This window comes from Astatotilapia calliptera, chromosome 12 (genome assembly GCF_900246225.1).
Source record: "Astatotilapia calliptera chromosome 12, fAstCal1.2, whole genome shotgun sequence".
Taxonomy (NCBI): domain Eukaryota; kingdom Metazoa; phylum Chordata; class Actinopteri; order Cichliformes; family Cichlidae; genus Astatotilapia; species Astatotilapia calliptera.
The window spans coordinates 30,237,673-30,252,293 of record NC_039313.1 but is presented as its reverse complement, the minus strand read 5'-3'; the positions used below and the strand labels follow the sequence as shown (position 1 = coordinate 30,252,293).

Sequence of the window (14,621 nt, the reverse complement as noted above, 5' to 3'; positions counted from 1 at the left end):
CTCAGACATGCAAAGTGACCATAGTAGACCATCATTCAGCCACAGAGTCCTTCATGAAGCACATGGAGAATGAGTTTCGGGTGCGAGGTGGCTGTCCTGGGGACTGGGTGTGGATTGTGCCTCCGATGTCAGGAAGCATCACGCCAGTTTTCCATCAAGAAATGCTTAACTACCGCCTCAGCCCTTCTTTTGAGTACCAGGTGAGTAAGTCATTCCACATACCACACACCATGAGATCTCTTTGATTTAAGATCACCTGATTTTTCTTCTCCTATGCAAAAGCCCGATCCATGGAATACCCACGTGTGGAAAGGGGTCAATGGGACACCCACAAAGAAAAGAGCCATTGGATTCAAGAAGCTTGCCAAGTAAGTGTGCTTGGTTTTACTTAATCATTCATTTCTTTTCCCTTTTTTGTCTTTGCACTGTAAGAGTCAAAGCTAAATTGCAACTCTAAATGTGAAAGATCACAAATGATTTGTATTTGTTAATTTAAGGCTAAGCAGGTATTCACTTTGCAAACAAAAGTTAGACACATGACAAAGACGCTGGCGTGCTCAGCAGTGAAATTCATCCAATCAACCCCTTAAGGAGTAATCAGAATTTTGTCAGTGTTTTGTTTGTGTATACATGCACTTGTGCGCGTGTTCTGCTATTATTATAATTGCCTTGAGGAGATGACAAGCTAGGTAATCACAACTGTCATCCATCCGTAGCTGTCTGCTACAGTGAACCAGCCTATTACTAATTTCAGAGGCTCAATAAGAAACTTTTTTTTCTTTCTATTATTCAGTTGATCTTCATCTTTGCTGCATCTCATTTGCATTGTCTTTCTCTTCACCTCTGCAGGGCTGTGAAGTTTTCAGCGAAACTCATGGGCCAAGCTATGGCCAAGAGGGTTAAAGCCACAATGCTGTTTGCTACAGAGACGGGCAAGTCGCAAGATTATGCCAAAACGCTCTGTGAAATCTTCAAGCACGCCTTTGACGCAAAGGTACCCCTTGCTCCCACCTTGCATCATCATTTCCAAAGGTTGAGAACTAGCTTATGTATCGCTGCTCTAATATCTAATTGAAAAAGGAGGAACTGAAAGACACCCCTCCCCCGAACCCCACTCTCTGGTTGATAAAGCTGAGCAGATGCCAGCTGAGTATAGATGACAAAAGGTCTGAAGAAAGAAAAGCCAATCTTTTGTTACATTTTCCTCTTGTCTCATGCAGTAAAGTGCCGCAGGTTGGAGGCAAGATTTATCCACTAAAGCATAGAACAGGGTAGTAGTTTTAAGACAAAATCCTTCAGTGCCGCTGGGTGTGCAAATCTGTATACAAAAACCAAACAGAAACAAGAGAAAGAAGCTTCTCTCAAACACACACTATGGGATTTTTCCTCCCGGTCCTATCTTTATTTGCTCTTCCTGTTTTCCCAGTGTGATCAATCACACAAGGAGATTCATGCATGAAGATTTGTGCATGTGTGTGTCACTGTGAGTGGGCGTGTGCTGATGGATCGCAGGGCAGATGCAAACGCTTAGGGGGAATCTTGGTTGTTGTGGGGCTAAAGGCTTCTTTCTCTTCACGCCTTTGGTTGTGTGTCTTTGAGGCGTATATGCATGTGAAATGCAAGTGCGGCCTGTGGCAGACAAACACCATCATGCTGAGTGGTATGCATCATGGATGCTCAATGTGTGGCAGCAGCATATTATCATCTCGTTAGAGGCGAGGACAGAGTGGTCATTACAACCTCCTCCTCTGCCAGCGGCTATGTGTTCAGCCTTAATTTACACGCTCAAGTCAGCTGTCATTTGGAGTCTGTGTCTAGGAAACAAGAGTGAGATAAACACTACACCATGTAAGTCGCTAAGCTTCCATCAGTACAACGCTCTTTTTTTTCCTGCAGGTTATGTCTATGGATGAATATGATGTTGTGGACCTGGAGCATGAAACACTGGTTTTAGTGGTGACCAGCACATTTGGGAATGGTGACCCACCTGAGAATGGAGAGGTATTTATGAATACTTAATACTTGTCAGTTATTAAGAGCTCAGCAGACACTTCTAATTGTATGTGTTTGCTCTTTTTTGCTGTAGAAATTTGGAGCCGCCTTAATGGAAATGTGCCACCCAACAACAAACACAGAAGATAGGAAGTGAGTTTGATATCTCAATCCAGCTTTTAATGTTTACTTGAGTAATTATTTTTTGTCTCTTGAGTTAAAAGCCTGTGCGTGCCTCTGCTTTTTTCTTATTCTCTAGGAGCTACAAGGTCCGTTTTAACAGTGTTTCCTCTTACTCTGACACTCGGAAGTCATCCAGCGATGAACCAGAAACCAAAATTAACTTTGAGAGCACCGGACCACTTGCTAATGTCAGGTAAACAAAGCAAACTAAACAAACATAACAGGTGTTTATGTGCAAATCTATCCCTAAATTATCAAACAGGAAAGCAAGGAAATCTGGAAGGAAAACTACAAAAAATGCTTATGCTAAATAGGATAGGCACATGCTATGCTCATAGTCAATGAAATGCTGTAAAAAGAATGGTTAAATGTTGGCTTAATATCCAGGCACATTCACTTTGAAACATCAAATGGGATACATAATACATAAATATGCATTTATCATCTAATCAGTAAAAAATCTTTGAATGTTTGATTAGTTTTAGTTCTTTCAGTTCACCTCTTGTGCAGATAACAGTAGAGCCTTTGTAATGCAGGTAGCAGCATAATTGTAACTGTAATGTGATTACTGAGTTTATTACAGTAATGTGTTACATTATTGCATTACTAAAACAATGTAATGTAACACATTAAATAAATTGATTACAGTAATGTATTACTTTTGAACTTGGTCCAATCAGTACTGGTGGTAGGGAATTAGACTGCAGTGTAAAGAAATGAATAGCTCCTTTAGCAAGTTAGCAAGGAAACCCTTTAATGGAGATAAATGATGTCAACTGTCACCATGCCTGGTTTAATAAAATTAGCAAGCTGAATGGGTCCACCAGCAATATCAGATTAACATGTATAAAAAATCATGTGGTTGTCTGAATGCACAAAGTTTAGTGAGCTGTTTTGATAATACACAACTTAATTTTTTTAATCAATATATTAAAACCCCCAGTAGATATTCAGTTAACTGTGTAATACACTGTAAAATACTTTTTATTAAAAAAATAAAGGTGCAGGTCTGTTATATGGAGCTTATGAAAAGCTATGTTTTAGAGCTACGTTGCCCTCACAAGACACCAACTAAACATCTCATATTGTGGAATATGATGGATTACTTTAGGTTAAATATAATATAAATTATTTAGAATGAGCTCAGATGTAAACATGGAGGAGCAGGAGGTTTCTTCCTGTTAAAAGGGAGCTTTTCCTTCCCACTGTCAGCAGTGCTTGCTCACAGGGGGTCATATGACTGTTGGGGTCTGTTTTCTTTGTATTGTAGGGTCTTTACCTTACAATATAAGCGCCTTGAGGCAACTGTTGTTTTGATTTGGCACTATATATATATAAAATAAAATTGAACTGAATTAAGTTGAGTTCTTCCTCCATTTATGTCTAAATGGAGGGTTTTCCTTGTAGCGTTTCCTCAGTGCATACTCCACATGAGGATGGCTATAAAACTCCTTTCGGATAAAAATCTTATTGCAGCTGACAGTTTGCTGATCAGCTAAGGAAGAAAAGACAACAGAGATTTTGCTCAAACTTGGATCAGATGTGAGCTGACTTCCTCACGGCAAAGAAGTGGAAAGAGATGTTGTCTGCCTTCAAAAAACAAAGTGATCTGTTTCATGTTTATGTCCATCTAAACTCAGACAGGACACGTATTTATAAATACATCAGCTGTTTTCAACTGTTTGACATATTCTGAGAGGAAGGAAAGGGCAAGTTTCTAACATGGACACAGTGGTGGTGGTTTGCAGTTGTGTATGTTTGTGTTTTATTTCTTGTTTTTTTTTTTTTTTTTAACACTACCTGTCTCTCAGTCTCTGTGTTTTCTTCATGTATGTGTGTCTCTGTTTAGGTTCTCGGTGTTTGGCCTTGGCTCCAGGGCCTACCCACACTTCTGCGCCTTTGCCCACGCTGTGGACACACTGTTTGAAGAGCTAGGGGGTGAGCGCATCCTACGCATGGGAGAGGGAGATGAGCTGTGTGGCCAGGAGGAGTCATTCAGAACATGGGCCAAGAAAGTTTTTAAGGTTGGTTTCCTGGGCTGAGACCCTTTGGGCGTGGTTAAAGGTGGTGTATTTGGAAAGTGTACATTATGAACCTAGAGTTAAGCTTTATCTCAAGACCGGTATGTTAGTTACTTGTCAAGTAGCTGTTCATCCCAGTACAATCCTCTTTCTGTTGTTTTTTTTTCTTGGAGATTATGTATTATGAATTTCAGGAGCGGGACCACACCTCCAAACACACTCATTCCAGGTGTCCCCTACTTCTGCAAGCTGTTCATTCTCGTTTACGTGCCCCACCCAACTCTTTTGTTTATCTTCTCTGTGGCTGCTCGTGAAGGCTGCCTGCGATGTATTCTGTGTTGGTGATGACGTGAACATTGAGAAGGCCAATGACTCCTTGATCAGCAATGATCGCAGCTGGAAGAAGAGCAAGTTCCGCTTGACTTACACGGCCGAGGCCCCAGCCCTCACAGAAGGTGAAAGTTCCTCTTGGTACTTAGTTACAAAATGCTTGTGGCAACTTAATATTAAAGGGGAAAGTTCATCTGTACAAAATACCTGTAATTGATCAGCAGTGTGGTAGTACGGTTATTGATAAAGATGAGTCACTCAGCCTTTACGTGACCTGAAGCTGAGATTTGTGGCACTGGTGTGAGAAAATCAAAATGAGATTATAATAGGATTTTGAGAACTTTTCCCTAGAGGTCTCGAGTTCAAAGTACTGGACCAGAGTTGAAGTGGCTCTGTTACTTAATTTCCATAAATTAATTTGGTACTTCTGCACCTTCAAACTGACACAGATTGTGACGTAAGCTTGGGGGTGGGCAAACTGGGACCCATTGACTAGTCTGCTCATTTAGCCCTGGGACCAAAGGGTAGCATTCCAGGACTTATGGCTTGGTCAGAGGATATCAGAGGATATTCCCTTCCTTGTTGAGAGAGATTAAAAGGTTGGGATCTGAAGCGAAATGGCAAATATTTCAGTATAAAGTGAGAAATATCCATAAATCTGTTCTGATTCTTTTTTTGATATTACAACAATTTTACACAATTTAGCAAGATGTGTCTTTGATGTTATTAATGATGTTAATGTTTGTTAATGATATGATTCTTTTGAAGTTCGTCAGTTAGAATTTTTTATGTATTTTGATTTGGTTTATTAGTGCTGTGGAATATAATAATATTTGAAAAAGAATCCATGTATTTATCCATGAATACATAGTATTCAGCATAATATGTCTGTGCAGCAACTTTGCTACAAAATCATTGCATTGTCTTTGCCAAAGTAGAGAGTTGTTTACATTATGCCATTATGTTAAGTTTGGATCCTGACTCTCTGAACTATATAGGGCTGGGCTGATACCCTTTTTGTGCCCTTTCCTTTACCCTTTGTGTACAGACACTCCCATATCTGTACATAAAGCTTCTTATCAATCTCTCCCAGAAAGAAATCAAAGAAGTATTTTTTTCCAAGAAGCACAGGTCTGTTGATCAATCCATAAATAATGTATTATTTATGTCTGCTAACAGCATTATACAGCATTCACAAGAAGAAAGTTTGTGGAGCAAAGATGCTTGAATCTCATAATGTGACAGTTGTTTACATTATGCCATTATGTTAAGATTGGATCCTGACTCTCTGAACTATATGTACAGACATGGGAGTGCCTGTGGATATAGGGCTGGGCTAAAACCCTTTATGTACCCTTACCTTTACCCTTTATATACAGACACTTGCGTGTCTGTACATAAAACTTCTTATCGGTCTCTCCCAGAAAGAAATCAAAGAAGTATTTTTTTCCAAGAAGAACATGTCTATTAATCAATCCATAAATCATGTATTATTTGTGTCTGCCAACAGCATTACACAGCATTCACAAGAAGAAAGTTTATGGAGCAAAGATGCTTGAATCTCAAAATTTACAAAGTCCAAAATCAAAGTAAGTATGCATTTACACGTGAAACACTTTTCAGACGAAAACACTTTGTCGCATATTTGTACGTTTTACCAAAATCGTAAACTAACGTTCAGTTCGTCTAATGGATTCTTCTGGTGTCCAACTCATTCATTGTTTACAGTGACATTTTAACTAAATGGAACAGACTGAAAATGGTGCAATGTTATTTCCTAAATCTCTGATCCCTTTCATAGTCGCTCCACCATATTTGTGCGGTTACACACAAACAACCACGACAGCCTGCGCTACAAGCCTGGCGACCATCTGGGCATCTTCCCTGGCAACCATGAGGACCTGGTAACAGCTCTCATAGAAAAACTGGAGGATGCTCCACCTGTCAATCAAATCGTCAAAGTGGAGTTCTTGGAGGAGAGAAACACTGCCCTAGGTGGGTATTAGCAAAGTCATGCTACTTTGCGAAAACAGTAGGCATGCAATCACGAGAATGGCATTTTAAAATCTGGGCAGGTTGTCAAAATCCAAATGTAAATAAGAAGTCACAGCAGACATCATGAAGTCACACTTTAGCAGGATATCCATGCCCAGAAATTTTTCAGTGAACTGCATATTGGCAAACAGTTGTGGTGACACCGGGTGACTTAACTGTGATTTTCTCTGTGACTGTGATGCAAGACATTTGCTAAACACAGGATTAGTGCTTATTCAAAATTCATCTCCACAATTCAAGCCCTTGTTGTTAACAACTCTCACTGTATCTAATTTTCTTTCAATTCGAGGATCACATGTTCCATACTGCTGCTTGCATTTTGGTTGTACTTTGCTAATTACAGACAACTAGACAACATATCCAAGGGTGTTGTGTATAACGTGTTAGCAAATGCTTATCACACAGAGAAATGGCTCTGATCTTCGGACTGGTTTGATACTGATTCTCAAGCTAGTTCATTTTCAGTCAACAAATTCCACATTGTCTAGCATTAGATCAAGTAGCAAGGAAACAGCATTGGTAAGAGCTTTTGCAGCAAAAACCTCCCAAAAAACAAGCCAGCAAAAAAACTGCACACACACAGACTGCTCTTATAGTTTGTTACCTCATTTTTTTTCTTTCATCTTACACATATAAAAAACTAGTACATCATATGAATTAACTCAACTTTAACTTTATAATTTTCTGCAGGTGTAATCAGTAACTGGACAAATGAGACCCGTATCCCTCCCTGCACCATCTACCAGGCGTTCCAGTATTTCATGGATATCACGACTCCACCGAGCCCTGTGCTGCTCCAGCAGTTTGCTGCTCTAGCAACCAATGACAAACAAAGAAAGAAACTAGAGATCCTCAGTAAGGTAAATTCACTTAGTTTTCAATGTTACCATTTAATAATAATAATAATGGATTGCATTTATATAGCGCTTTTCAAGGAACCCAAAGTTGGACACCAGAAGAATCCATTAGACAAACTAACTGAACCTTAGTTTACGATTTTGATAAAACGTACAAATATGCGACCAAGTGTTTTCATCTGAAAAGTGTTTCACGTGTAAATGCATATTTACTTTGATTTACACTGACCTTTCAAATGGCTGAGCTGCAGCAGCGCTGAGTGCTTGAACTTGTTTTGTGACCAAACACATAAGGGATTTCCGATGTGTGCATGTGGGCTGTATCCAAAGATATGTTCCCCCATTTCCAATCTGAGATGAAAATGTATGCGTATTTTTAGATCACTTTTCCAAGAACTGTTCTATAAAAAGTCACCATGTGCTTAAGCTTCAACAGTAACCAACACATTCTCTGTGTTTCAAAATAAGAGAATATGGCAGATAGTTTTATGTGTCTCATAGCTGATTTGGTGCTCTTTGCACCAAGAGTACGTACAGTAGGAGTTAGCTGGCGCCAAATTAAAGCCGTTGATCGTTCTAACCCAGAGCCATCCCCCCTTGCAGTGCCTCCCACTATTCACTCTCCATTTTTGTCAATGTGTGGAAAAGGCTGGATGAGGCCAAGCAGTGACTCATATGCTCATACACAGAATTATTGTCACCAAGCAAGAGGGAAAGATGGTAGGCTTCTGAATTCAGAAAGAAGAAATTGTACAGTAGAAACAGCACTGCAGAACATGTTTTAATGAGTTAAATCTCAAGTTCATTCCTTACAGGAATAATTGTTTTGTTTTTTAACATTTCTCTTCTTGTTTTTCCAAGCAATACAAAGCAAACATGTTGCCACGTCTGGCTTATTCTCTTCTTTAAAAAAGTTAATTAAACAAATCTATCAGCTTCTCATATCTGTACAGTCCTACGCCCCCTTCTGTTTATCAAGGTTAAAAAGCCCAGGCCCCAAAGTGCTTATGGTGTTAGAGTTTTGCTATAATTATGCATTAGGTGCTTCAAACTGTCTTTTAAGCTCATATTGTGGACCACACCAGTGGGTTCTCAATGGGCATTTTGTCGCTCATTAGCAGCTTGAGAACAAAGCAAAAGTTGGTAACATATCAAAGGTTTTTTAGCCTGATGGCAGTGCTCTACTTTCCTCACATCCAAATGTCAGCGATGACACACAGAAACAGTTGGGCAGTGAATGGCGAATAGCTCTGCTTGTGGCTGCCTCCTGCTCCTGAGTGAGAAATGTTTACAGATCCAAAAGAGGAAACTATCCTCTTCTTTTCAGTTGCTGTGGGAGTTGCATTGATTTCTTAGTCTGAACGACAATAATTCAATAACTTACCATGACTAAAACTATATCAAAGAAATGTCAGCCGATACCTTTGTACCACATTGTCTTTCTCTGTGACACTCCAGGGATTGCAGGAGTATGAGGAGTGGAAGTGGTACAACAATCCCACACTGGTGGAGGTGCTAGAAGAGTTTCCTTCTATCCAGATGCCCTCCACTTTGCTGCTAACCCAGCTGCCTCTTCTGCAGCCTCGCTACTATTCTATCAGCTCCTCTCCAGACCTGCACCCAGGGGAGATCCATCTCACAGTGGCTGTGGTCTCCTATCGCGCCAGAGGTAAGGCCCTGGTACTTGAACTGCTCTAATTCCTGTCCAAGATTTTAAAAGCTGTGTAGGCGTAGCTTCAGATGCTTAGGTCTTCTCAGCTGCCTGGAGAGGTTAATTTTAGTCTACTCAGAAGACTTTTGATAGTCTGAAGTATTATGCATGTGGGTTTTATCAACATGTCAAGAATGCAAATTATACAGATATCAGGGTAATTAATATATTGCAGTTATTGGTTTATTTTTTCTTCATTTAACTAGAAAGTAGTCTGATATTTAAACATCTTTTTCAGTGATCATGTATTTTAAAGTACTAGACATACTAGACATTTCTCAAACCAGTGCAGGCCTGGTATATATTTCGGTTAAGTCAAGTCTTTGCCATGGATAAAAGGCACAGTGCCATAGCTCCTTCAAGGCTACTGCAAGGATTAAAAAAGAAAAATGAGTCAGACTCTCTGAAAACCTTCTGAAGCTACAAGAGAAATGATTGGAAGTTATCTTAGAATGTAAGTCTGCTTTACAAGGCAGCCAAAACAAAACTGTAAAAACCAGAAACACGCACTGGGAGAAAGACTTTACATATTCTGTTTATATATATGGCCACAAGCACAAACAGTATACTTCAGTCTACTTCACTGCATTATTTAGGCATGAGGCATTATTTAGGGCACGATTTAAGTGTTGTTTTTAGCACCACTGTGGCAGTATATAATCTCAGCCTGTAAAGTAGTCAGTAAGCATTACTATACCTTTTAACTGCTATCTTCTCCCACCTGTAATGTGCACTTATGTGAACATATTACTATGATTGTATAAGCAACAGCTGAATTACTGTAATTTCCCTTTAGAGGAAGAGCGTGAGGAAGAGGGGAAGATGGCTATAGCCTTGAACACATGTTAGGAACACTCTTTTCCTGTTAGTTTGTATGCTTAAAAAGAGTGGGAGGCAGAGGGGAGAGAAAAAGGTAAAGTGCTTGCTCGGTAATCATCTCTTTCAGATGGAGAGGGACCAATCCATCATGGAGTGTGTTCATCGTGGCTTAACAGGATAGAGAAGGGGGAGATGGTGCCGTGCTTTGTCCGAGGGTAAATATCAAAGTGTTTTTACAAGAAATTTTAAGGCAATGCAATCTAATCTAATCTAATCTATAATCTAATTTGCAAAAGTCTTTAGCCAACCCTTTATTTTGTTATATTTTCTAAGAGAATGGGAAGTAGGTGCAGCAATTTACTGAAGCATGCAAACATACACAGGCAAACAGTATAAAAGCTGGTATATCAGGTACAATTCTAAAGAGCTTAAAAGTCAGTATTTGGTAAGTCTTTTTTTAAGTAAGCCTTCTTGTCATTTCTTCAAATATTCTTCGGGAATAGTTCCGCTGACTTCTTGAAGGACATTCAAAGCTCGTATTTGGATGTTACCCACTTTTTGTGATAATGTCTGTCAAGATGATCCCGCACTGCTTCAAGAATGTTGAGGTCCGTTCTTTGCGGAGGCCAGTCCATGACTGGTGGTGTGTTTTGAGTGTTTTTTCTATCCAGTTGTGTTTTTACTGCATTGACAGTTCGCTTGATTGGTAACAGCTTCATTTTTCAGCATGACAATAGATCCAGACATTTTTCCAGATGGTAAACCTCACAGTACATTTCTACATTTATAATTCCATTAATTTTTACAAGATCCCCAACAACACTGGCTGAAATGCATTTCTTATTGCATTTCTTATTTCTTATAAATACTCTTTATGAGATTTTGATCTTCTTCTGTCCTCTACTTCCGCTAAATGTTTATGGACACACACTATTTCCTGCAGAGATATGCCAATTTTTTGTCTAGGAGCCCTTTGAGAATCATCTTTTTGGTACAAAGGTACAATTTTAGGCAGCCAGTGTTTAAAGAAAAGCTTTAAAAGACCTTTAGAAATCCTGGAGAACTGTTGTTCAAGGCCACATTAAAAAATACAAGAAAGTCTGGCTCCTTGGAAACATTTCATGACACGTGAAAAGGTGATGTTTGACAAAGTAAGCTGATTTGCCAAGATAGGTACCACTCTCTTGTCTGCATGCATGATATAGAGCTAATATGATTATCAATTCATTCCTTAAGACTAAAAGTGGAAATAAAAATAACCGAAATATTTGCTGTTAAAGTTCTCTAATTAGTACCTTTTATCTTTTTATGTAAAACAACTCATTTTTATCTTACCAGGAGTGTTCTTTGTAAAATTTATAAGTTTACAGTGAATAAACAAAATAAATGTGCCAATTAGTGAGTTTTAGAGGCAATGAAAGGATTAGGAGAATTAGGGGAATCTTGACATCAAGCTATACTTACCCATATAGCTTGATGTCCCCCAACCGTGGCTCAAGAGTTGGCAGTCTTGTAATCGGAAGGTTACCGGTTCGAGCCCCGGCTCAGACAGTCTCGGTCGTTGTGTCCTTGGGCAAGACACTTCACCTCTGCGCCATGGCCAGAGGGGCCAATGGCACGATATGGCAGCCTCGCTTCTGTCAGTCTGCCCCAGGGCAGCTGTGGCTACAACTGTAGCTTGCCTCCACCAGTGTGTGAATGTGAGAGTGAATGAATAGTGGAATTGTAAAGTGCTTTAAGGATCTTGAAAAGCGCTATATAAATGCAATCCATTATTTTTATTATTAAAATACTCTATTATTCCTTTATTACATTTTATAGGCTCCATGGTAATTTGTTGGATGTTCTTTGTGTGTGTGGCATTATTTTAGTGCACCATCATTCCAGCTTCCCAAGAACAACCAAGCACCTTGCATCCTTGTGGGTCCAGGAACAGGGATTGCCCCATTCAGAAGCTTCTGGCAACAAAGACTATATGACCTTGAACAAAACGGTTGGAATTTTGTTCTCCCTCAATCCATAGAGTTACTTTTGACCAACTTATAAAAAGACTTTGCAATGTATTTTCAGTGCTTATAGATTTATTCTTCAAATTAAAGTGATAATGTAATTTTGACACTTGTACTCTGGATATCACTTCTGCATTTCCATCCAGAGCAACAAAGTAACTCTTACCTCTTATCTTCAAGGGATGAAATCCTGCCCAATGATACTGGTGTTTGGTTGTCGGCAGTCTGAGATGGACCACATCTACAAGGAGGAGACCATACAGGCCAAGAATAAAGGGGTGTTTAAGGAGCTCTACACAGCCTATTCCAGAGAGCCTGGCAAACCAAAGGTACAAGCACTAAACACGAAGGAAGTCGCTTGTAACATCTGTCTCTGGCTTGTTTAGGTAGAAATAAATTCACAAATTTGAGATGGCTGGATAAATACTTCTGTAGATATAGTGTATTTTTACTTACCAATGTCATTCTGCTGATACATTTTCATATATACATTTGTCTTTGTCCTCTTTATGCTCAATGCTTCCTTTGTTGTTGTGATTGATTCTTGCTTTGTTTACACTTCTGTTACTTTTAGCAGTGACAGTCAATACACGGATTTGAAAAGAAGAACAAAATCCACAGAGCATAATTTTTCTTACTCTGAGGTTGCTTTGTTCCTGCGCATATCAGTCTTTAGGTGGCAGTTTGCAAATTTTACTTTGTGTGTAGTGTCCTGACTCAGTTTTTCACATTGTTTCCTTTTCTGCTATTTTCACGCTTCACTTCTCCATGCACACTCATCATTTCTTCACTGCCTCTCTGTCAGAAATATGTACAGGATGTACTGCGCGAGCATCTGTCAGAGACTGTGTACCAGTGCCTGAGGCAGGAGGGTGGACACATCTACGTGTGTGGGGATGTGACAATGGCAGGAGATGTTCTCAAGACTGTCCAGCAAATCATCAAGCAGCAGGGCAACATGAGCCTGGAGGATGCTGGCTTCTTTATCAGTAAGCTTCGGGTAAGAGTGGCGGAGTTCTCTCTGCAATATCACCTCTGTTATGTTCACATTCATACTCCATTCTACCTTAGTGAACCGTGAAGTAAACTTAATGTAAGGGAGATTCTAGAGTTAGTTAAAATACCTGATCAGCTGTGAAAATACTAAATGTAAGATGCTATCCATCATTGCAAAGGTAATGTTGTTTAAGGACTGGATATGGACATAAGCCCGATCACCAACTGGTATGTGAGGTCCTGTTTTGAAACCTTAACTTTTCTTTTTTTTTTAGCATTTTGGCTCTAAAGTGTAACTATATGTTACCATGTTGTTTTGGCTCACATTGGTGTTTTTGCAACTGCAGGTCCATTTTGTCAATATTGGTCATACTATGATCAGAAAGAAGGGTTATCTGATGTTTGCCCATTGGCTAATGACCTGTGATTGACAAGTGATTAACCAGTGTGTATGCAGTTTCACATTCAGACTCGCCCATCTCTCGTCACACCTGGCTTCAAATTACTCATCTTTATATTTCAAAACATGACTTCAGAAATCGATGGATGACATCATGGTAGCCAGCGTCTTTGGCTAGCTTGCTTGTCATGGTCATTTCCCATAGAATCCCATTTTAAAAGGTATATCTACAGCCTGCTAGAGAAAACGTATTATTATGCTACACACACATCTGGTAAACAGTTACTCAGCTTTGTCTCGCTACCAATCTGTTGTCATTAGGATGAGAATCGCTATCACGAGGACATCTTTGGTGTCACCCTGCGCACCTACGAGGTCACCAACCGTATTCGTTCAGAGTCCATAGCCTACATTGAGGAGAGCAAAAAAGACTCAGATGAGTAAGTGTTCTACATTTCCAGTATTTTTTTGTTTCTTTTCATATTTAGTATGTTACAAAACTGTTCTGAAATGTCAGTAAAAGTCAGAAGAATCTTTTCTTTGGTAAAATATTTTTCATGGGTAAAATAAATGACTGATGATTCACTGTGAATTCATGCTAACTTCTAATTAATCATGAGGAAAGGCTTTGTGAAAATCAGTTCTTTATTTAATATTAAGAAAATATAGAAAAATGTATTCCATCCTCAAAAAAACAAACAAATAAAAAAAAAACCAGAAAAGGATTCATATCAACTATTTTTCTATTGATCATTCACTCATTCACATCCGTACAGTAAAATCAGGACCAATTACCACTGTGGAAAAGCCCATTCATATTTATGTCAATATTGCAACTACAAGAGCAGCTTTATCTCAGAAACATTTGTAAGTCAACTTCAATCTGCAACCTGTAGTTGCTGTCGACAACAATGTGTTGTCATCACTAGCTTCAGATGAAAACAGAGCAGGTAACCATAGAAACCTGTGGAGAAGAGCATTTAAACTAACAGGATTAGAGTGAAAGCGAGTGGCTCTGCTCCATTTCTGTTTTTGTTTCCAGCGTTATTTGTGCATATTCAAGATTAGACACTTCATATACCCTCGCCATAAGAGCAAAACAAGGGCCCTACATAGCCACTATGGCTCATTAACCACCAACAAAATGCATCACAGACGATGGTTCCTGTGTGGATTGTCACTTGAATTTCACATTCGGCCATCAAAGCCCCTGCTTGCTGGATGAGTAATGACTGTAACATCTCTATT

At 39.3% G+C, this 14,621-nt stretch overlaps 1 protein-coding gene across 1 annotated transcript in view; it reads left to right on the top strand.

Annotated features, from left to right (window-relative positions):
* The window catches only part of nos1 (nitric oxide synthase 1 (neuronal)), a 40,248-nt gene that overhangs the window by 22,456 nt on the left and 3,171 nt on the right, over window positions 1-14,621 (top strand). Inside the window, exons 12-28 of the mRNA XM_026187591.1 lie at window positions 6-200; window positions 283-368; window positions 850-994; window positions 1,897-2,001; window positions 2,087-2,145; window positions 2,252-2,368; window positions 4,025-4,199; window positions 4,513-4,651; window positions 6,037-6,115; window positions 6,328-6,521; window positions 7,272-7,441; window positions 8,897-9,107; window positions 10,096-10,183; window positions 11,840-11,961; window positions 12,158-12,306; window positions 12,783-12,977; window positions 13,695-13,813. Coding sequence (XP_026043376.1) covers window positions 6-200; window positions 283-368; window positions 850-994; window positions 1,897-2,001; window positions 2,087-2,145; window positions 2,252-2,368; window positions 4,025-4,199; window positions 4,513-4,651; window positions 6,037-6,115; window positions 6,328-6,521; window positions 7,272-7,441; window positions 8,897-9,107; window positions 10,096-10,183; window positions 11,840-11,961; window positions 12,158-12,306; window positions 12,783-12,977; window positions 13,695-13,813 — 2,348 coding nt within the window. The remainder of the gene's footprint in view (window positions 1-5; window positions 201-282; window positions 369-849; window positions 995-1,896; window positions 2,002-2,086; window positions 2,146-2,251; window positions 2,369-4,024; window positions 4,200-4,512; window positions 4,652-6,036; window positions 6,116-6,327; window positions 6,522-7,271; window positions 7,442-8,896; window positions 9,108-10,095; window positions 10,184-11,839; window positions 11,962-12,157; window positions 12,307-12,782; window positions 12,978-13,694; window positions 13,814-14,621) is intronic.